Source organism: Lathamus discolor, chromosome 1 (assembly GCF_037157495.1).
Source record: "Lathamus discolor isolate bLatDis1 chromosome 1, bLatDis1.hap1, whole genome shotgun sequence".
NCBI lineage: Eukaryota > Metazoa > Chordata > Aves > Psittaciformes > Psittacidae > Lathamus > Lathamus discolor.
In genome coordinates, this window is record NC_088884.1 from 87,846,527 (window position 1) to 87,868,009 (window position 21,483).

The window sequence follows — 21,483 nt, forward strand, 5'->3', positions numbered from 1 at the left end:
CCTCTCCTGCAGCTAATGCCCCATGCATATTTATATGGAATCATGTTCGCTCTTAAATGCTGTTTGTTTTGGCTCAGGACGCAACTCCTTAGTTTAACCTGCCCTTGTAGGTTATTTTCTCAAGGCTTTATACTGTTTGTAATTCCCTTATTATTGTCTGTGTCTTTTTGCATTGGGAAAAAAAATAAAATAAAAGGAAAAGGCATTTTTCCAGTTTTTGCTCTATTAGTGGGTTGCCCAGTAAAGAATAGTGTCCTCTGGGAAGTCCTCCTAGGTGGGCTGCCTGTGCCAGACCAGATTTGGCCTTGCTCCCTGTTATCTTTTATTAGGAACTCTAGGCAAGACTTGCATCAGTTTAATTCATCATTAAGGTTTTTTCCCTCTGCTTTCTATGCCTGGGTAGAGGAGAAGAAAGAATACTGCAGGGATGAAACACATTAATGGTCATCATGTAAAGACATCTATGGATACTACACAGTGACGTGGGTGCACACAAGGTGCTGGACATTTCCCCTATGATCGCCCTGAGGGAGGGGAAGCACTTTAAGAATCATGGAGACAGTTCTAGATGAACTTCCCAGAAGCACAGATTTCAACCTGCATCCTTCAGCTGATGGAAATCTGGTGTGTGGTTAATTTATAAGAAAAAGTAAAATTAATGGCATTCTAGGATTTCAGACTGTGCTTTCCTGTATTGCTCTATAAATGTGCTTTTTCAGGAAAAAAAAAATCCACTACATATTTCTTGCTTGAAAATCTACCTCAGCCTTTTCTCCAAGTGAGCCTGAGCATCTGCTGCTTGTCTGTGTTGTTGGTGGGCAAGAAAACATGAAAGAAAATAGAGTTTATATTGAAGATGGAGTTGAATATGCAATACCTGCTTATGCCCTTCCTTCTCCTTTCATTTGGAAAATCTCTTTATTAATGAAATGGGGCAGGGAGGAATGGGGATTTGGGATGGACAGCAACCTGGCTTGTGCATTCAAGCTTGCCTCTAGGCTGATAAAATGGACTCAGACTGCCCCTGTTGATTCTAAATCTCAGTTTCCATAAAAAGGAAAAAAAAAAGCAAATGGTATTTATAAAAAAATGTCTGCTTTCATTTACAACAGGCTTTGTAAGATAACCCCACTGGCGTAATTGTAAGTCATGTTTTAAGTGTCAGAAAGAGCATGTTAATGTTTGTACTGTTTACTGTGGTGGTGAAGTATCTCAGAGTGGGGGCAAATACATTATTCAACAGCATATGAAACGTGTTCACCTCCACACAGGTGGTACAAAACCATAGCTGCAAATGCAGCAGAGTACAGCAAGGCTAAAGGCTGTGGGGGAGAATAGGAGCAAAGTGAGTGAGAAATGCTGGTGAGTAAAACCCAAATGTGTCCTTGTCAATATCACCCATGTCTGCTTTTTTTTCTTTCTTTCATTTTTCTTTTCCCCTCTCTTTTTTTTTTTTCCTTTTTTTTTTCCTTTTTGCTCCACCTTTTTTGCTCCCCCATTTTTTGCTCTCCTGTTTCCTTCATTTTCTCCTCTTTTCCCCCCTTTTCTCCCCTTTTCTCCTTTTTCCCCTTCTTCCTTTTTTTAATTTTTGCCTCTACACTTTCCTCACTTTTCCCTGTTTTCTCCCGGCCCCCCCCCCCCTTTTTTTTTTTTTGTTCTTTTTGCTTTCTGTGTTTTTCCTTCATCAGCCCTTCAGGTCTGGCCCTTTGACTGCAAACTCAAAATTGCCCTGTCTCCCCTTTCACTTGGGGCCACAGGAATCACTGTTCTTCCATGAAGCACATCGCTGCATGTGGTCAGCACAGCCTCTGGTCTGCGTGAGCAGCTCCAAAGCAGCTTGTATCATTCATAACTTTTCTGCTGTGCCAGGGGAATTTACAAGTCATCTGAGAGATCAGCTCCTTGCTCTCACACTGGTTCTGTAGGGGATGTTGCTTTCTAGGAACCCTATGGGGGTGACAACCGGGTGGAAATCCAGCCCTTCAGCTCCATGTGCAGATTTTGTAGAGAAATTGTGTCATGTTCACTTGTGATTATGGGTACGAATCCCCTCAATGCCATAAAAATCCAGTGATATTAGTGGAGTCAGGCACTGCCTGTGAGGATGAACAGAAGGTAGATGCACATCTTGTGTCTGTATAAATAATAAAGCTGTCTTAAAAGGGGAAAAAAAGGTGAGTATGAGATACAATCTGACTTCCAGCTTGGGAAAGCAGCAGGACCTGATGCTGGGCATGATTCCAGGTGTATGCCAAGGCAAGGAGAATGCTGCACATTGTCTGCGTGTGCTGCAGTACCAGTGCCAGATACTCCCAAGCCTTTGTAGACTGAGGTTCAGTCTGTTCTGTCAGGTGTGTTTTGTGTCTCCTGGAACTGATGCCATTTATCTCAATGGTTGTACTTTGGAAATTTGGGGTTTTTTTCCTAGTGAAGCACATGATTAGTTTATCATAATTAAGTGAAATGGGTTGTTTGCTTTGGGTACTGCTCCTCCTAATGAATAATTTGACTTTTAAAGTAGCAGCTATCTCATATAAATAGGGCTGGCTTATTGGTGTCTGTGAAGTCGGGTGACTTTTGAGGAGCAGACACTGTTGTGGCTTAAGGAGTGTGTTGGGTCTGTCAAAGTGTTTTATGGAGAGCTGTGGAAATGGAAACTGCATTGATGCTTGTGGGTGATTCTTACATTGCTTTTACAGTAAGGCACACCCATGCTCTGAAATACGATCGTGGCTTTTCCTTTGTAGATTTAACACAGAGAAGAAGCAGCAGCGTACACGTTGAAGGTGGAAAGTGAGGCCAAGCTTGGCTTTTGTGCTAAGCATTGCTTTTGGATAGAACTGCCTTCAACTCATAGGCAACAGCTTCATAGAAAATCGGTTGTTTACCAAAAAACCTCTTTGCCAAGACAAGGTCTGCACCAGTAACATAGCAACTGTAGGGCTGAAACTTCATTTTGCTCAGGAAAATGGCAAGCAAATAAGCCATTAACATGTTAAGAGGACTTGTTAATTCCAATCTAATTATGTGTACTAGCCACATGAAGAGCTGACATGTGATGCCAGCATGAGTTATTCCAACCCCAAATCTTGCTTATTACTACTGCTCACCTAATGAAAACAAAGAAAGAATGTAGTGTTGAGACTTGGGTAGTTTAGCCAATGTTTGAAGAAATTCATTAACTGAAAATCTGAGTGCAGGTGTAAGAAAACACACAGAGCATGGAAGGCTTGTGGTGAAGTACTCCATCGCAGAATCACAGAATCCCCAGTTGGAAGGGACCTCAAGGATCATCTGGTCCAACCCATCTCAGCAAAGAATGAGCTAGACTAGATGGCCCAGTACCCTGCCCGGCCAAATTGTAAACTGTTCGTGAATTTAGAACATTTTTATTATTTCTTGTTCTCTGTCACAATTCTGTCTGCTTGTATTCAACAAATTATCTAAACTCAGACCATGATAATCTCCATTTGTTGCTGGGGAGGCCCTAGAGCAGATTGCAGAGCTGTGAGGATGGTCTCCTTTTGGTTTTATGGGGTTTGGTGTTGTTTTTTTTTTTTGTCGTTCATGCTTTGTATGTGTCTATGGGTTCACTCCAAGCCATAACTGTAATTCTGACCTTGCATGTAGTGAAATCTTCAGGTACAAGATTACAGCAATGGAGCTCTCATGTAGGAGTTTCTTGGGTTGAGGAAAAACCAGTGCATCACTCGGGGAGCTGTAAGTAGCTTTAGCTGTAGCTGAAGGTGTATCAGCCCCATGATACATATCGGCTCTAGAAGCCATCCCCGTATCACTCACAAGAAGAGGAGCAGCGTTGTAGAGAAGGAAGATCATAAGAATACTGCTTGTTAATAGCTGCTCTGCTACATTTACATAAAGATATTATAGAGTATCTTTGATAACTTACGGATTCCTCAAAACACATATCCCGTTGCTGTTTTCCAGTATTTTCAAATATTCTGTGTTTATTTTTCCCCTTCATGATGCTCTTGCTCTTACTGGCTCTGCTGGAAGAAGTTTAGTCTTGCTCCCCTTAGATAAAAACAGGGAGTTAAGTGACTGTTTCCTTCAATGTATCACCAGATTTCCTTCACCATTATTTACTGTGATTTACATTCACGTGCCTTCTAAGAGTCTTTTTCCTCCTGCGCGTGAGTCTCTTTTCCCTTTAACTGGACTTAAGCAGGTGGGACTTACTCCAGCAAGCACCAGGATAAATCTGCTTCATCTGCAGACCTGTCCCACAGCTCTTACAGGTAGAAGACATAAAGAGAAAGGGTTTGGAAGGATAGTCTGTGGGAATCGCCGGGAGACGAGCTCATCCGATGATGACCAACAAGTCTCATTTATTGCTAAGCAGATGGACACTTATATACCCTGCATACAGAGATCATTGGCTCATAGCTTCCACATGTTACAAGATCATTGGTTTGTAGCTTGTACATGTCACAGGAACATTGGTCAGTAGCTTCCACATGTTACAAGATCATTGGTCTGTAGCCTGTACATGTCACAGGAACATTGGTCAGTAGCTTCCACATTTTTTGCAGCTACACCGTGCACCCCCCCACCATCCTCCTTCTCATGCACTTATCACTTAGTGGCCTTGGCTGTGATTGGTCATAGTATGTTGCTGTTTGCCGGTGTCCTTCATTTCCTCATTATCTGGTGTGAGAGGTTTGCACCATGCTCTACACAGATGTCTTGTTTCAGCTCGTTGATGGGAGTGTGACCTTTTGACCTTTTTCGACAAGCCAATCCTCCACAGATAGTCAAGAGTACAGTTACAGTTTTAAACAATGCGCCATGCGTAGATTACAAAATAGCTGTGTACAGCGTACTGACAGTAAACCCCGGTCTGACTTTCATCTTAGCTGTGGTTTTGAAGGGGTGATGAATCTCATCCATATGCAAGATTGGCTTCATGCCTTTGAGTGGTGGCTTCAGCCAGAGGAACATCCCCAGAGCACAGCAGGTATAGCCTCTGGCAAGAAGTCCATGCAAAGGAAGGCCAGGAGTAATTTGAGTCTTACAGTACAGCAATATGCTGAGTGTTTTATGCTTCACCCCTCTTGATACTTGTTTTTAAACCATCAGGCTGGGTCTTGAGGCTCTGAAATGACATACTGGCATGCTTTCTTTCTTCTTCACCAGGCTGGAATGATAAGAACCAATAAGGATGAATACTTCATTGAGCCTTTGGAAAGAGGAAAGCAAATGGAAGAGGAAAAGGGGAGAATCCACATGGTGTACAGGCGATCAGCTGTAGCGCAGCATCCCACTGATATGCTCCCTGATGTCCATAGAGAAGGTACAGTACCTTTCTTGGTTGCTCACAGATCTGTTCCAGGTGACTGAAGCCTGCAGCAGCTTTTAAGAGAGGCAGTTTTGACTGAACTGTTTGAAAAGAAAGCCTTTAAATGTTTTGCTGAGATCCACCATCAGTCACACGTGGAGTTTCTCTGCCAAGAGCAGCACATGCGTAGACCAGGGCTCAGCCATGAAGTGTTCTTGTCAATAAATGTTGCAAAATGCTTGCTTTTCCCTTCCTTTAACTGAGTGAAAAGCTTGTACAGATTTAAGTCTGAGCTCTACATCAGTTGGTAAGATGCTGTGGGCCAGGAGATGTTAATGGAAATACTCATCCAACTTCAATGTTGTAAGTTATTACTATGGCTTGCCTGCCCATACAACTTCTATTTAAAGTTTGGGTCCTATTTCTTCCTCAGTGATAGCTCAATTGTGCCAATGGCTGACACTGTTCCTGTTTTCCTGCTTCTGCTGGTTGCAATTAATGCAGTTGGAAGGCAGTTGCATTGATCAGATATGTACTTTAGACATATCCAAGGATTCTTCTCCTCCTTGAAGATGATGTGGTTGGTCCATCTGAGAATAATCATCATGGAGTTTAATGCATTTGCTTGTATATTTAATTTCCCTCCTTTTAATATTGTCCTTTAATCCTAAATGAATTGTTACAAGCCAACACGTTACATAGTGAACGTTCAGGGTTTTGACACTATGGGCCAGGAATGAAAGAGCAGCTCCATTCCGCTTCAGTGCTCTGCCCTTTTTTCAACATCTCTCAGCTTCTCAAATTCCTGTTTGTACTTTGCATTCACATGTTCTTGGAACTTGAAAGGGTTTGAGAAGAACTAGAGCAACCACATACAACACACAGAACTAGAATCAGATAGGAGTATTAAGCAGAGAGAAGTCAAGCACCCCCTCATTGCCAGTCCTCATGGTTTTAAGTTATTTGGTGGGGTTTTGGAATTTTGTCTCTGAAAAAGCAAGTAGGAATTGAGAGCCATTTTGAATACAGTCCTGCCAGACTTTATTTAGTCTTTCAGAAGATAAGTCCATGCTGTTGACAGCAGTATGGCGCAGCAGTGCCACAGCAGGCTCAGGGTCTAGCGGCAGCCTGAACCATGCAGGCTCATCAACCTGCTGGTCTCTGAGATCTGTGCTGCCAAAGGCACTTCGCTTTTGGTACCTTAATGAAGCTGTTCAAATCTAGCTCATGCATCTCTTTGGTGTGATCAACTAAACAGTGCTAAATAAGCCTTTGTGGTAGTGGCAGTGGGTTCAGTGCTGTGTTTCTGCATTGAAAACACATTGTTAGCTAGGCTGGTGGGCTTAGACTGTGGCTAGACAGAGTAAGCAGCTGACAATGGACCTTCTGGGTCTGCTTCAGCAAGTTTGGCATCTCTTGCCTCTGTCATAGAGTCATAGAATCACAGAGTGGTTTGGGTTGGAAGGGACTTTAAAGCTCATCCAGTTCCAACCCCCTGCCACAGGCAGGGACACCTTCGGCTAGACAAGGTTTTGCAAAGCCCTGTCATATTCACAGGAGATCTCTTCTTACCTGCTTTTGACAGTTTTAAAGTTTTATGCATTTGAGTTTGAGAAATAGTCCTGGCTATTATGCCACTGTGACACAGTTCGCAGTGGTAAGTAGTCTGCTGTGTAGATGCATGAGCATCTTTTTTGATCTTCACTGCCTCTGCTTTCTGCCCCACAATCCCAGTGCCCCAGCCAGAGGCAGAAGTGCCGCCTACAGGCTGCTGGCAGATTACAAGTTCAGCCACATATTTAGGTTTCACTGATAGATGACAGATGACTCAATTAACTAGACATTAACATAAAAAAGTACTTAAAATTCCTCTTGTCAGCAAAGTTGTTACAAAAACTGGGAAACGTGGTGTAGGAGCCTTCCTCTGGAGTGACATAGGACATACTGCCTTGTACTCTCTTGACAAGAAGTCACTTTTATAAGATACTATTGTCATGAAAGCTTCCAAAAGCTTTTGGTCTGTGAAAAGAAGCTTTTGGTCTGATAGGACATCTGGCATTCCTGCTGGATTCTGTAACATATGGGAATTTGTAGGATGTGTTTCAAATAATTGGACAGAGTGAGCGTAGGAGTTCTGAGTTTTAGTAACGATTGCAGTGCAGTGGAGCATTTATTGGTTCATGTACTGTGTTCTCATGGAAATAAGGACACATAAATACTCTATCTACTTCTCTTTCCTGTTTATTGTAGTTATTGGTGGTGAAGTTTCAGTGAACTTTCTTAGGTGGGAACCAGGAATCTGGGCTTCTGGAGAAGATATTAGAATGCCTCAGGCTACTGGGTACCGTGGATTTAGTCTTTCCCATTTTGCAGCAAAATATCCCTACCCCTGAAATAGCACCCCACACTGATTCCTATTTCTGGTGTCCATGAGTGGCTGTAGCCTCCTTAAGAAACAGCTATGTATTGTCATAATTTGTTTTGTTGGAGGTTGGTTTCCTTAAGAGTGCATTATGTGAAACACTCGAGGGATCAGATGGGAAATCTGGCCTCATTCATTTGAGGAATGCTGTGGGATGGCAAACCTGTTAATGTTTATGGATAAGCACTGGTTTTCCTTCCCTCTGTGTATCTGTGCTAGGAGGGAGCTGCTGCATCTTCACACACTGAAATCCTCACACAGTCTTCGTAGTCTTTTTTTGAGTTTTTTGGGGGTTTGTCTTCCCATTAAACGTAGGGAAGAGTCTCTCAAAGCACTTAGCAGAAGAGGGGAAGAAATGTGAATATTCTGCTAATTCAAAGGATCTTGTTTTACTGTATTGTTTTTAACCTGATCTTTCTTATGCTAATGTGGGGCCATGCGGGGACCTGCAAGAAGCAGTAGCTCTTGACCAGTTAACGTTAAAATAATTTTAAAACCAACCACTTAGTTTGGTGCCCATGGTCTCCATTGCACTGGGTGAGCCTGTTTGATGGTGTAAGTGCTGTTCATTCTTCTGGACAGGAAGTTCTTCCTCTCCTACAGGATGGTGGCCAAGGCCTCCCCCAGGAAGTCCCAGCTATTGAAAACTGCTTAAACACAGTAGCATGTGACACAGCATCAACAAGCATGAGGCTGATTTCTCCCTTGGGAACAGAAAAGACTCCTGACTATTCTGCTTTGTGAAAACTGGGTCAGACAGGAGTCACACAGAAAACCACATGAGAACTGCTCAGCTCATGTGTAATGTAATAGTGAGCTGGAATAGGAATACTCATCCCACATTTCCAGAATACATGTACTGTCCTAATTGTTGTATGAATTTGAGAATATGATTGAAACTTTGTGCTTGGAAGTGAGGTAGAATCAACTGTCATGAACATGGTAGGAGAGTATGAATGAGCAGGTACGTTCTTACAGCAAGTGGTATTGAGTAGAAACGGGCTGCCCAAACTGCAGAGGACCTTGTTACTAGGCTTGGTAGGAATATAGGGAAATAGGTGGCTCTCAGAATTTCATACTCCCAGGTAATGCAGCATACTTTCATGTGACTTGTACTGGAGGAGAAACACAACTTAAATGCATTTATTGATGGTACCAGCCAGCAATCCTAATGAACCTTTTCAACTTTACCAAAGGTGATAGATGCAGAAGGGGAGGAGGAGGAGGTATTATTTCCAGTACCAATAGCCTATGACCTTGTCGTAGTTTAAGCCCAGCCAGTAACTCAGAACCCCACAGCCCCTTGCTCACTCCCCCACTTTTTCCTCCCCACTGCTCCCGGAGGGATGGGGAGCAAAACTGAAAGAATGTAACTCCCACGGGTTGAGATAAGAACAGTCCAGTGACTAAGGTATAACACAAACCAATAATAATAATGATAAGGGAAATAACAAGGGAAGAGAATACAACTGCTCACCACCCACTGACCGATACCCAGCCCGACCCAAGCAGCCATCTATCCCTTCTGGGTAACTGCCCCCAGTTTATATACTGGGCATGGCATGCTGTGGTATGGAATACCCCTTTGGTTAGTTTGGGTCAGGTGTCCTGTCTCTGCCTACTCCTGGCTTCCTCTCCTCCCTCATAAAGCATGAGACTCAGAAAGTCCTTGGTCAGAGTAACATTGCTCATTACTTGAGCACCAACTAAAAACATCGGTGTTACCAGCTCTGTTCCCAGGCTGAAAGTCAAACCACAGCACTGCACCAGCTACTGAGAAGGAGAAAAATGACCACTACTGCTGAACCCAGGACAGACCTTAATCCAGCAGAAGGAAAAGGGGGGAACTTCTAGGTTGGGCTGCAATGGGTTGCCGCATGTAACCTACTAAATGGCTAATGTTAGACTGAAATAAGTGAGCTGCTTAAAGAATAACCGTGTTCTGAACCATTGCTACTTTAGCGTCATCCGTCTCTGGCACTATGTTGTGAAGGCAATTTATGCAAGACTCTACACTCTTTCTGAGAATATCTTAAGGAGTTGTTATACTGCAGAAGCCATACGGAAGCCCTGTGACTTGGCATCCCTGCTAATGGGGACATACCTTGGGGGACAGCAGTCTGCAGGGTACCACCAAGCCCATACCCTGCTCTGTAAGGTCACCATAGAGAGTGGGAAGTGCTGTGCTTGCAGTATGAGCATCGATGCTCAGAATGTGGCTGTGCTGGGCCAGGAGGAGGGAGTAGTGAGGTTGATTGTTTTTTTGTAAAGACATTGAACATTTATTTTTAAACATCTGGGATGAGCATCTGGTTAGGTACAGTCTCGGGAATCCTAGTTCTCCATGGGAGTAAATATGCACACTCATCTCCTAACAGCTTTTCCACATCAGGTTGCCCTGGGATGACGTTCTGTAAGCTTGACTTCCCCAGTAATTCAAGTCTTGATCCTAAAGACACCAAACATCTGTGCTTCTTATTCAAATTGGGTACTACAGATACTCAGTGATCAGTGTTCACATTGTGAGTGTTATTCCCAAATAATGCCTGTTAAAGAAAAAATACTGATTACTAAGGGCAAAAAGAAACAAAGGTCAAAAGACCCCATATTGAGGTCTAGGGGTCAGAGAGTGAATGGCCGATGAGAATACTAGAGGAATACATGAGGTTGTCATGTTAAAACATCATTTAAATAAATCTTCAGGATTTTTTCACAAAAATAGCTTTTCACTTAGGAATGGAAAGAAAGTCTGAGCTGGAAGGTTTTGCAAGTGTAATGATGATATTATTCTGTCTGGACAGGATGAAAAGAATCTGTTCTCCTTTGTTAATAAGCTGACAAACATCACCAAGATGTGGGATCATTAACCTTATTCCTTGAAAGCGTGCAAGAAACAATAGAAACAGGCAAAGAACTGTCAAGTTCAGCATCAAATTTGCACCCAAGAGGCTTTCTATGCAAGTTCTACCCAGTCGGGCTCAGGAAGATGGTAAAATAAAATCTGAATTGTACTCTTAGAAACATAAAAGCCTGATACAAGTCCACTGGAGTCAGTGGGAAGACTCAGATTTCCATCAGTGGGGGATGAGGCAGGTTTTGGATCATACTCTGCTTGAGCTGATCACAAAAAGTTTGATTTATCTTTCCTCCTCTTTGAACACTTGTTATTTCTTTCCATACAGTTTTTTGTTATAATGGTGACAACCAGCCTTCAGCTTGGGGGTTACATACTGTACTCCACATTTTCCTATTTTATCTTGGTCTTCACATCTTAGTGTTTTTTTTTTTAAATGACAACCTGTTCACCCCAAGAGCACTCAAGATTAAAGTATTTTTGTAATTACTTTCTACCAGTGGGAAACAAGGAATAGGAGCCTTTATCTCCCAGCTTCCTTTCAGAATTTTAATTTTCCCTAAAGACCCAAAGTTCTTGTGTGGCTGATGGGGTTGCCATGGCACTGGGTTCAAGTGTCTTTGTCCCAGGTGGGAAACATAGGAGGAAGAAATTATTTAGGAATTACTCCTGGTTGCCTGGGAATGAAACCCTGGAATAGTAGGTAGATGAATAGGAAGACTATTGCCTGCTTCAGAGACTTCTCTCAGCGCTTCCCAGAGCACATTAGTGTTTCTTAGAGACGTCGTCATGCCAGAAGGTGTGTGAATTCTTTTTCAGCAGTTTTTCATGTGTTGTGGTGGAGGGTATTTAGGTACTGCACAGTAGAGCACCCAAGTTTGTGCATCAGTAATAATGAGGATTGATTTCATTGAAGACTCAGGACACCCCATCTTGTAGCATGCTCTATTACAATGTAGGTGTTCTTGTGTAAGTTGTATTGGTGGTGATAACCTGTGTATGCCCTCAGCTAAACACATCCTGCCTCTTTATGGAGAACTGCTACAGCTTTGGCTTTTAAATCAGCCTTCCCCTATAAAATCAAAATTTAATAGGATTCAGTGAAGTTCTTTTAGACAAGATGATCCTTGAGATCCCTTCAAGCCTAGTATTCTATGATTCTTGATTTAATATTGGTTTGTGGAGTTAGTTTTTTCCTTTTTTTTCCAGGTGGAAGTTTACTTAATTGAAGGACAGGTAGTCAGCAAAGTACTTTCCAAAGAGGAATAGCACAGCATGGTACAGAGGAAAAACAAGTGTTGGTGATGGATGAGCTAGAAAGAGGTGGGATCTAAGGAGGAGGAGGAGAAGTGGGAGGAAAAATAATGAGAAAACCATCAAGCCCTTCTAGAAATGGAAGTAGATGAGTAATATCTTTAAGTGCAGTGGAATTGGAGCCCTCTCCAAGGGCTTGAGCATGTGTTTGCAGTGCAGATGGAAGTGTGCTCTCAGCCTGGTTAGGCATAACCTGAACTAGATTTAAGCTCCCTTGCTTGGGTATCAGTATCAGCCAGTACAACTGTGGAATCAACTGATGACCACAAAACATAACCCAGAAGCTGTGTATATTATGTGTGGAGTGGTGCAGTTCAGCAGTGAGTTGCCAGTACTCAGTGATGAACACCAGTATCTTCCTGTGTGCAGCTATTTACATCCAGTTCAAGATGTAAAACCAATCCAATTCTTCCCTTAGGTGAGCGTCCAAAATTTGTGACATGAATGGAATAAATTTTAGGTGCTTGTCTGTAGACTTGAATAGATACTTTCTTCTAGGACATCTGTCAGTTCTCTTTGTGTACCTGTCTGCTTGGCCTCTGTGGCTCAGCATTTCATGGAATCAAAGCACAGTAACTCAGCAGTTGTGTTCTCAGTATTTCCAAGGATGGAGATCCCACAGTCTTTCTGCACCCATGTTCCAGCACTTGATTTCTCTCATTAAATTTTTTCCCCTCCTAATTGGTATTTCCCTTGTTCCAATTAACGTCCAATACCTCTTATTCAGTAAAACCTTTATGAACAGTAGCGATCACTTGTGTCCAGGAATTCAGTAGGCAATGAGGTAGCTGAGTGTTTCCTGGCAGATTCACCATCCAGCCTTGACTTTTCACACTTGGTTTAATAATTGCCCTACATGAAAGGTTGAATTAATACGCAACAAGCACTTCTGTGACATGTTAGACAACAGGGCTGAATGTGTAGTCAACCATAGCTTGCTGCAATCAAACAGGTCTTTGGCAAAGCTAAGAATAGAAACTAGAGTTAGTAGGATGTAACTAACAAAATTCAAGGTACAGCCAAGAAATTATATTCACAAAGTGCACCTCTTCAGACCCACTGCACTGTTGTCAGTGAGGCAGTGATAAAGAAAGGTTCAGAGTGATGCAGTGCTTGGGCAAAGAGTCTCTTCATTGTAGCCAGAAAATTATAATTTATAAAATTAAAATAAGATGCACAGTCTCTGCTGTACAGCCTGTATCCTGTTTGCTCTGTGTATGAGTAAAGAAAACCCAGACTTCATAGCTGAGAAAAAACTTGTAAATTATTTTTAAGAAAGAAAGAAACTTGAGCAAGAATGGATCAAAAAGCACTAGAAGGTGACTTATGTGCTCTGTCTGTGTCAGGGAGGTTGTGCTCACCTCCCGATGCTGGGAGGAGGGACATCCATCTGCTTAAGTCATCTTCATTTCTTGGCAATAACAAAGGAAAATTGTTCTTAAATAAAACTGAGGGTGAAGGCTTGATTCCAGACGCAGGCACCCAAAGCCAGAGTAGTAAAACACACAGAAATCTGTATGAAGGGAAAATGAAAAAGATGGAGAAAGGTCAGTACATGCAACTTGCAGCCTATCCAGGGCTTATACAGTGTCTCAGGAAAAACTCCTTATGCCCCCAAATTGCATAGGAAGAGGAAAACTTCCAACAAACAGTGGTGATAGCAGATAGTAGAGCTCTTTAAGAAGCAGCTGAAGGGACCCTGTTTCATTTTACAGATGATATTCATAAAGCTCCTTAGCAGTGAAGACATGCCAAAGTGAGGAGCACCCTTTGTGCCCTTCTTGCATGTCTTCAGCATAATGGACAATCCCAGTGTCATATCAGAGAGGAGCATCACCATTGCCTCCAATGATAAGATGTTAAAGCCTGCACATGGTACTTTGTAATGGTAAATACTAGGAGCACTCTGTGTCTTCTCCCCAGCACAGCAGTTGCCAGAGCTGGTATTGTACTGTGTGGAAGCTCTGAGTAACTAACTGGAGATGATCCTTTTTAGAGCTGCCTGATTCCCAAAATGAGATTAGTAGTGTCAGCTAAACATATAATGAAAGAACAATAAGCTCTTGGCAAGATTTTATAGAATCACAGACTGTTTTGAGTTGGAAGAAACCTTAAAGCTCATCCAGTTCCACCCCCCTGCCACGAGCAGCGACGCCTTCCACTAGACCAGGTTGCTCCAAGTCCTGTCCAACCTGCCTTTAACACTGCCAGGGATGGGGCAGCCACAGCTTCTCTGGGCAAACTGTGCCAGGGCCTCAGCACCCTCACAGGGAAGAGCTTCCTCCTAAGCGCTCATCTCAATCTCCCCTCTGTCAGGTTAAAGCCATTCTCCCTTGTCCTGTTCCTACATGCCCTTGTCCAAAGCTCTTCTCCAGGTTTCTTGTAGCCCCTTTAGGCACTGGAAGTGCCTCTAAGTTCCCCCTAGAGCCTTCTCTTCTCCAGTCTGAACAAGCCCAGCTCTCTCAGCCTGTCTCCAGAGCAGCACTGCTCCAGCCCTCAGAGCATCTTCATTCCCATTTGCCAGTTCCATTCGCATTGTTTGAGGTGGGAGGTGAGGAGAAGCTTCGAAGGGAAGGGTAATGTTCATACAGGTAAACATATATGCATGTGAGGTGGTTAAAAAGGCTTTGCAGTGGGCTGGGTAAAGAAGGGATGGGAGCAGAAAGACCAGGGCCGTGGTACCCAGTGTGCAGGAAGGATTCCTTCCCTGAGCTCCATCCAGCATCTGCCTCCTCCTACTCACTTACCATGGGGCCATGAAACATAGTATGCACCCAGATAGACTCTGTCTGAGAACGCACTCTAATTGGAAGCAGAAGAGCTGTCTTGTCAATTTATGCGAACGAGAGGTCAGGAACATGAGGAAATGAATTCTTCCCCATCCTGTGGGGGCTGGCGCTTGTGGATGTGTTTTACGTGTGCATCATAGAAAATCAGTGCTGAAATGTAATACTATGAAAGCACCAAAAGACTCTGCCACTGGAAGAAAGGACCCTTTTCGTTTTACGGTTGATTTTCGTAACCTCTGTCTTTGATGGGAAAATGAATTAAAGTGCAGTGGTTTGTGCCATCATAGCAAATGTTAATTTTCACACTGTTGTTGTGTTTTCTTCTCCTGAATTTTGTGTGGGTTTGGCCTAATTCCCCATTGTGAAACCAGGTTTTAACAGCTTTGTTGCTCAGTGTATTTTGAGAAAACTTTCAGAAATGCAGAAATAGGTTATAAAATCCAAACCAAGAGGGAACTAAGCAACTTAATTCAGTTTATACCTTTGAAAATGTCTGGATATGACATAGTCACCCCTGATTTGTGATAGAGAAAAAGGAAAATTGATTCTGTGTCCTGCCATACTGCAGGTATTGCCCCGAGATGTCCGCTAGAGCTCCATTTGTCTGCCTGCTTCCATTTGTCCCACTAAACCACTGAGTAGATGATAAGAATAAGCTTATCTTGCTTGTCTCATGTGGGATGACAGTGGAGAACTGGTGGGAATATGTAAGGAAATGACTAATGTGAGAACATCGTCCTTGCCATTAACTTTGCTCCCAGTGGACGAGTTTCTTCGAATCCATTTGTGGGTTACAGAAGTGCATAAATCCTTCCAAAATACAGTAGCAAAACACCACAGAGTAACAGCATGACCAGCTGTTGTTTGATCTGAAAACAGTGGTGTTTTTTTGCCAAAACGCTTTTCCTAATAATTCTTTTGCATGTTGTAACAATGTGGGATAATGTCGTCAAACTAGTTGGGATTCTGGAGGTTATTAAAAGGTACACAAGTCTGAGTCTGCAGTTTGAGTTGGAAAAGAATGAGTTACTATCTGAGAGAAGGTGGCCTCGCCTGCAGGGACAGGGAGAGCCTGACCGTGGTGAAACCTGGATCATGCTCTGTCAAACACTGTATGGTTTGGGAAGAAAACCCAGCAGGTGATGAAGAGCTTAGCTGGCTCCTATCTTCAGGGGTAGCCAAGGAAAGCTTGTTGTTTGTGCATCTCCCTTTGCTTTAAGACTGGCAGTAACTTTTGTTAAGCATTCCCTGGAATACAAGCACAGGCTTGGGTGCCTCTCTGGTGTGTCCTCCAGAGTATCAACACTCCACCCAGATAACAAGCAGGCTGCTGCACTGGAAAAGTTAGTGACATGCATGTCAGAGAGCAGGTTTATCCCAGACCAGGATGGAGTGCCTAAATGACTCAGTCGACTAATGAAGGTAGAATTGGAACACAGTTTTCTGTCCTTCCATTTCTTCTCTGCCTTTCTGTATGTCAGCGAAAATTGACTGTGTGGGGTTCAGCAGGAGTTGAGGTTCACAACTCACGTGTAGGTAAAAGCTCTTCTTGCTTTTGTTAATAAGGGACTGTGTCCATCAGGTGGTAGAAAGCCATAAGATTTTCCTCCTTCTCCCATATTTCTGTATGGGCTACCTAACTGTGTACCTACATATCCTATCCTAGGCACCTGCCTCAAGTTGGATTCATGCGCTCATGCCTCTGTGGGGGACAGGGAGTGATGGGAGTGAGAGTATGGAATGGACTCGGAAGCTCTGGTGGTATTGTTTCTATTTGGGAACTAGTCAGCTATAGCTAAACACAGATGGGTTCTGGCATTTAAGTAACTTTCTATTTGCAGCAGGAACAGAACGGAATTGGAGATTTTTCCTGCATAAGGCTTTGGGGTGTTTGTTGCTCTTGTCCTAGCAGGCAGCAGATGCTCTTCTTATGTCTTTGTGAAGGCTGCAGGTAGGCTGAGGATCACTGAGTGGTGAAGCTGAAAAGGGTTACAACTGGGCACAAACCTGTGTTAAGAACATTGCCGTAGAGAATTAAATGCAGTGGTCCAAATTAGTGTCAGCTGTGTGTTAACAAGCGTATTGGAGACACCAGTACAGTCTGATTGCTTGTGGCCTTGATGGCAGGAGAAAACATTAGGAAGCGCTTATGTTCCAGTAGGAATTATAGTTGTGCTTCTCTCTGCTCAACAGTAAATCTGTTAGTGATGTTAAGGTAACAGGTAGTAGTAGCTCCATTAATGATTTACAAAGGTTGAAGAGCGGTGTGACAGTCAGTGACAGGTTTGTGGCTGTTTCCTGCCCTGGAGCATCTCATTAATCCTTTGGGCCTGAAGTTTTTGGGTGTTTCCTCTCCCTTTCATGTGAAGGTTAATGTTATAATCATTTACCAGTTGAGTATATATACTCTATTCCCTTAGGCTCAGCCTCTTCCTGAGCATAGTTCTAATATGCTGTGGAGCAGTGTGCCCATGCCTGAGAAGATCCACGCAAGGCAGATACTGAAAGCCTATATTTTTTGGGATGCAGATTCCTGCAGTCCAGCATTCCTGTCTGCCACCATGGACCAAGCAGGAATGAGCTTTATGACTCAGGAGAAGCCTCCAGGGCTCAGCTTGGGCCCTGGAGCTCTCCCAGCAGGGTGGCCAGGGTAAGAAAGGTGTTCTGAGATGATTAGATGAGAGAGGACTCCAAGAGAAGAAGATGGTGAGTATACTCTGAAAGCAGCTTTTGCAGAACCAAAACCCAACCAACAAACCTTTCCAGCAGCACGAAAGCCTGCCTTTATCTCTAGTATTCCTTTAGAGTCATTAGAGCATCTTAGAACGATTTGGGTTAGAAGGGAGATTAAAGCTCATCTAGTTCCAGCTAGATAGCTGAATAGTTTCTGATCCTTCACTATTTTCCGTAACACTAACAGGTAATCAGACTCCCAGGCTCCCTCATTCAGGGATGGATCCAATATTTGCCTTACTGCCTAGAGCTTCCAACTACTGGATACAGCTCAGTGACAGGGTGCCTGGGACATCTATGGCAGTGCTCGAATACAAAGGGAACTACCTTGGAAAGCTGGACAGGAGTAATGCAAGAAGCAGTTCCAGAGAAGCCAGTTGACACAAGAATCTTGAATAAACCACATAGTCACAACTTTATTAAAAGTGTTTTTGAAATTTAAGTTGTTAAGAAGTTATTTTGTCCAATAAGGAAAGATTTTTGGATTGTTGAAAAAAAATTGTTAAGGTGAAAATTTCATTTTATGGAGAACATGAGTAACTGATTTTCACAACTGAAACAGTTGGAAACCCAAGATAAATACCTCTCTCACATCACATCTGCATTACCTTTCTTCTAATATAGAATGTGTCTACAACTTGATGCTTTTGTTCTCATTGATATATTTTTCACTTAGGTCTTGGATTTCCTGAGTCCAGCTAGAAATCAGTGTCTTTTGCTTCTTGCATTTTTGGCTGTAGAGCCCTCCCGCAAGGGAGCCAGCGCTGCTTCAAATTCCAAGTGTCAGATAAGAGTTTGCTTGTTAATTTTCCTAATGCTGTTTCATTCTCATGTGTTGTTTTCTCTTGATAGGTTACTTGGTTTAGGCAACTTTTACTATTACCAAAGCTCAGTTTGCCATATTTCTGGAAGATTCAGCTGATTCTTCTAGGCTGAGAGTAATTCCAAGTATATCTGTAATTTGATCTTTGGTAAAAGCTGTTTTGAAAATCCCTGAAAAATATCCTACAATGAAAGGGTAACTCATTATGCTCTGTGACGTATGAAGAAAACATAATTAATATCATCACAGATTCTGTGAATAATATCATATTTTGTTGATTTCCAGTGAAAGCCCTGGATTTCTTTTATAGATCTGCAATAGTAACAGAAATACAGTTCACAAAATAATTTATTATGTCATTTATTTTTTAACCAACACTCTGAGTGTCCAGGAACTGTGTCATTAATTTTGATAACTCTTGTAAATAGTTTGTCCCTAGTAGACCTTGAAACTGCACTACCACAATACTGGGTTCTGCCCACGTTCTTCTGCAGCCAACTAGATGGGGGTTTTAATCACAAATCACAAGTGAATTTGCAAACAGATGCATTTGAGTCTCTGCTTTGGCATTTTCCTGGTATTTCTCAATTTGCTTTCATGAGGTTGATGCTTGATTTATTTCAAGTCCTTTTTCTTAATCAGTTTGCAGAATTTTCCCTGCCAAGAATAAGTAACAATGTATTTTCATTACTTCCAGCACTTCAAAAGCTTCCAAGTTGCTGATGCCCAGAAAAAAAGAAATCTTCCTTTAGTTACTGGGTGCTCTTTAATAGGGAACACAAGGTGGGATAAATCAATTAAAAGAGTCTGGTATTCGAGTGACTGGCAGTTCAGGTCATGTCATGCCACCCCTGTTTTGGTGGCTGATCATTCATTAAGTTAATTGGCCAGAGGCAGCCAAAGCTCTGACCTCGCAGATCTGCTTTGTTTGCTCTTTTGTCCAATGGGCTTTTTATTTCTGCTGGCGAGACAGATTCATCATTCATATATAATTTTTTACATCTAAAGTTTGTCAGGCTGCTTGGAAAAATAGGACATCTGGGCATCCCATCCACTTTCTATTTGGAAACGTCTGCATCGTTCTTAGGAACTTCTTAGCAGCACTGCAGTGAGCAGATGCATTACCTTTCCATCTCCAGGCTGATTTACCATTGCTGATATTGACAGAAATTCAGTAGGCACTAAAACCAAGTATCTGTTTCTTGACCAGGCTTTTTAATACCATGTATTTAGGATGCCTTAATGTCTGTTCCTGTGTAAAGAATAAACCTGTGGCATTTGGTGGGGGGGGGAAGTGATAGAGAAAAGCTGCAGGGTCTCCATCTGGTAATTTGTCATCTATACCTATAGGATTTAAAACTGCTGCTTGATGTTAGCTTTCACTTCATTTCAGTGTTACTTCCTTCCTATATTAACCATGCTAAGAGAGATAACATTGATTTGTACAAATATTTAATTGCTTGAAGGTTGTTCCTGAGTTTGTTGGATGCACTAATAATGTTTGGGTTGGGATTTTCCCCGAAGAGGGAAGATCAGTGAGCAGTTACACTGAAAATTAAGTTTTTTTCTGACGGCTCATAGAGGAGGATTTCAAAATGGAAATCCATTTCCATTTGAACAGAATGCTTCTATTTAACTCTGTGTTTCCTGTGGTGTCATATGACACCTTGAATGATGGTAATGCTGTCAGCAAATCTTTCTTTACCCAGAGCTTGCCTCATGGTCTCAAACCCACTCAACTGGGTCTGCCTTGAACTTAAACCCATTAACATTCAATATGAAGCAAAGCCAAGATGTTTACATCATGTTTACAGACCCATGATGTTTAAATCCTTGTGTGTTTTCTTGTTTCTTTTTGTCCTGGGTTCAGCTGTAACAGTTATTTTCTCCTTCTTAGTAGCTGGTGCAGTGCTCTAGTTTTGACTTCAGCCTGATAGCAACACTGATAAAGCTGGTTTTAGTTGTTTCTAACTAATGTTTACTCTCATCAAGGACTTTTCAGTCTCATGCTCTGCCAGCGAGGAGGAAGCTGGGAGGAAGCAGAGACAGGACACCTGGCCCAAACTAGCCAGAGGGGTATTCCATACCACAGCACAGGATGCCCAGTGTATGAACTGGGGGGTGTTATCCAGAAGGTGGAGATTGCTGCTTGGGTCAGGCTGGGTATCAGTCAGCAGGTGGTGAGCAATTGTATTGTACATTACTTATGTTTATTGTTTTCTTTTCCTTTTCCCCTTTTAGTTTTATATTCTCTTCCCTTGTAATTTCGCTTATCATTATTATTATTGGTGGTAGCAGTAGCAGTTTTCTATTATACCTTAATTACTGGACTGTTCTTATCTCAACATGTGGGATTTACATTCTTTCCATTCTCCTCCCCATCCCTCCTGGAGTGGGGGTGGGGAAGAAGGGAAAGAGTAAACAAGTGGCTGCATGGTTCTGAGTTACCAACTGGGCTTAAACCATGACACTTATTCAAATGCTCTGTCAGGTACCATGCCATTATATTTTTCCCATTTTTGTCCACATTAAATCATTTCCTCCGTATCACAGTCCAGGCAGGCTGTGTTCTGACTGTAGAAACAGTGTGGAATGACTTCAGAAGCACATTTATTGTGGCACTGAAATATTTTTTTCTAGCTATTTAAGCACAAGCATTTCAACTCAGTTGATAAGAACATATCTCCACACCAGTACATACATAATGTAAATGAGCAGGTGTGAAAGATGTAATTCTGGCTCCAATTTGAAGGAAACTGAGGCAGCAGTTATTTCCACAGCAGGGGAAGCCAGGTTCCAGGAAGGAGAGACAGCTCTTTTGCTGGGCAGGGAGTTCCCTCAGGTGCTTTTCCTTGGAAGAGCAGAGTTGGACCACAGTAGCCTCTATGACACTTTTCAGTTACTTGGGACATCATAAGCTGCCCTCAGCACCTTCTATGAAGTTCCAAGCAGATGCTTTATCTCACTAGTGACAACACTGAATTTCAACTGGCATAACCAGGAGCCGAGTTGTTTTTTCAGTTGAGAAACATGATTTTTTTTTTTTTTGTTATAAATGATCTTTTTGCTCTAGTTGTTGTCTGCCTTGTTTAAACCCAGCAGGTTGTTTGTGCAGATCAGTGTATTTTGTCAGCACCCACCTCCCCCTTCCCCTTTCTGTGTGGTGTTCAAGGGGAATGGCTTCATACACATTTTGTGTCATTATCTTGGAGCATATCGTGGTACATGTATGGTTTGGAAATAGCTGAG

General features: G+C 42.5%; 1 protein-coding gene across 4 annotated transcripts in view; it reads left to right on the forward strand.

Moving 5' to 3' along the window:
• Positions 1–21,483, forward strand: part of ADAMTS3 (ADAM metallopeptidase with thrombospondin type 1 motif 3) — a 101,603-nt gene that overhangs the window by 28,291 nt on the left and 51,829 nt on the right. For all 4 annotated transcript variants that reach the window (XM_065685241.1, XM_065685258.1, XM_065685249.1 and 1 more), the window contains one exon: positions 5,158–5,314. In XM_065685241.1, coding sequence (XP_065541313.1) covers positions 5,158–5,314 — 157 coding nt within the window. The remainder of the gene's footprint in view (positions 1–5,157; positions 5,315–21,483) is intronic.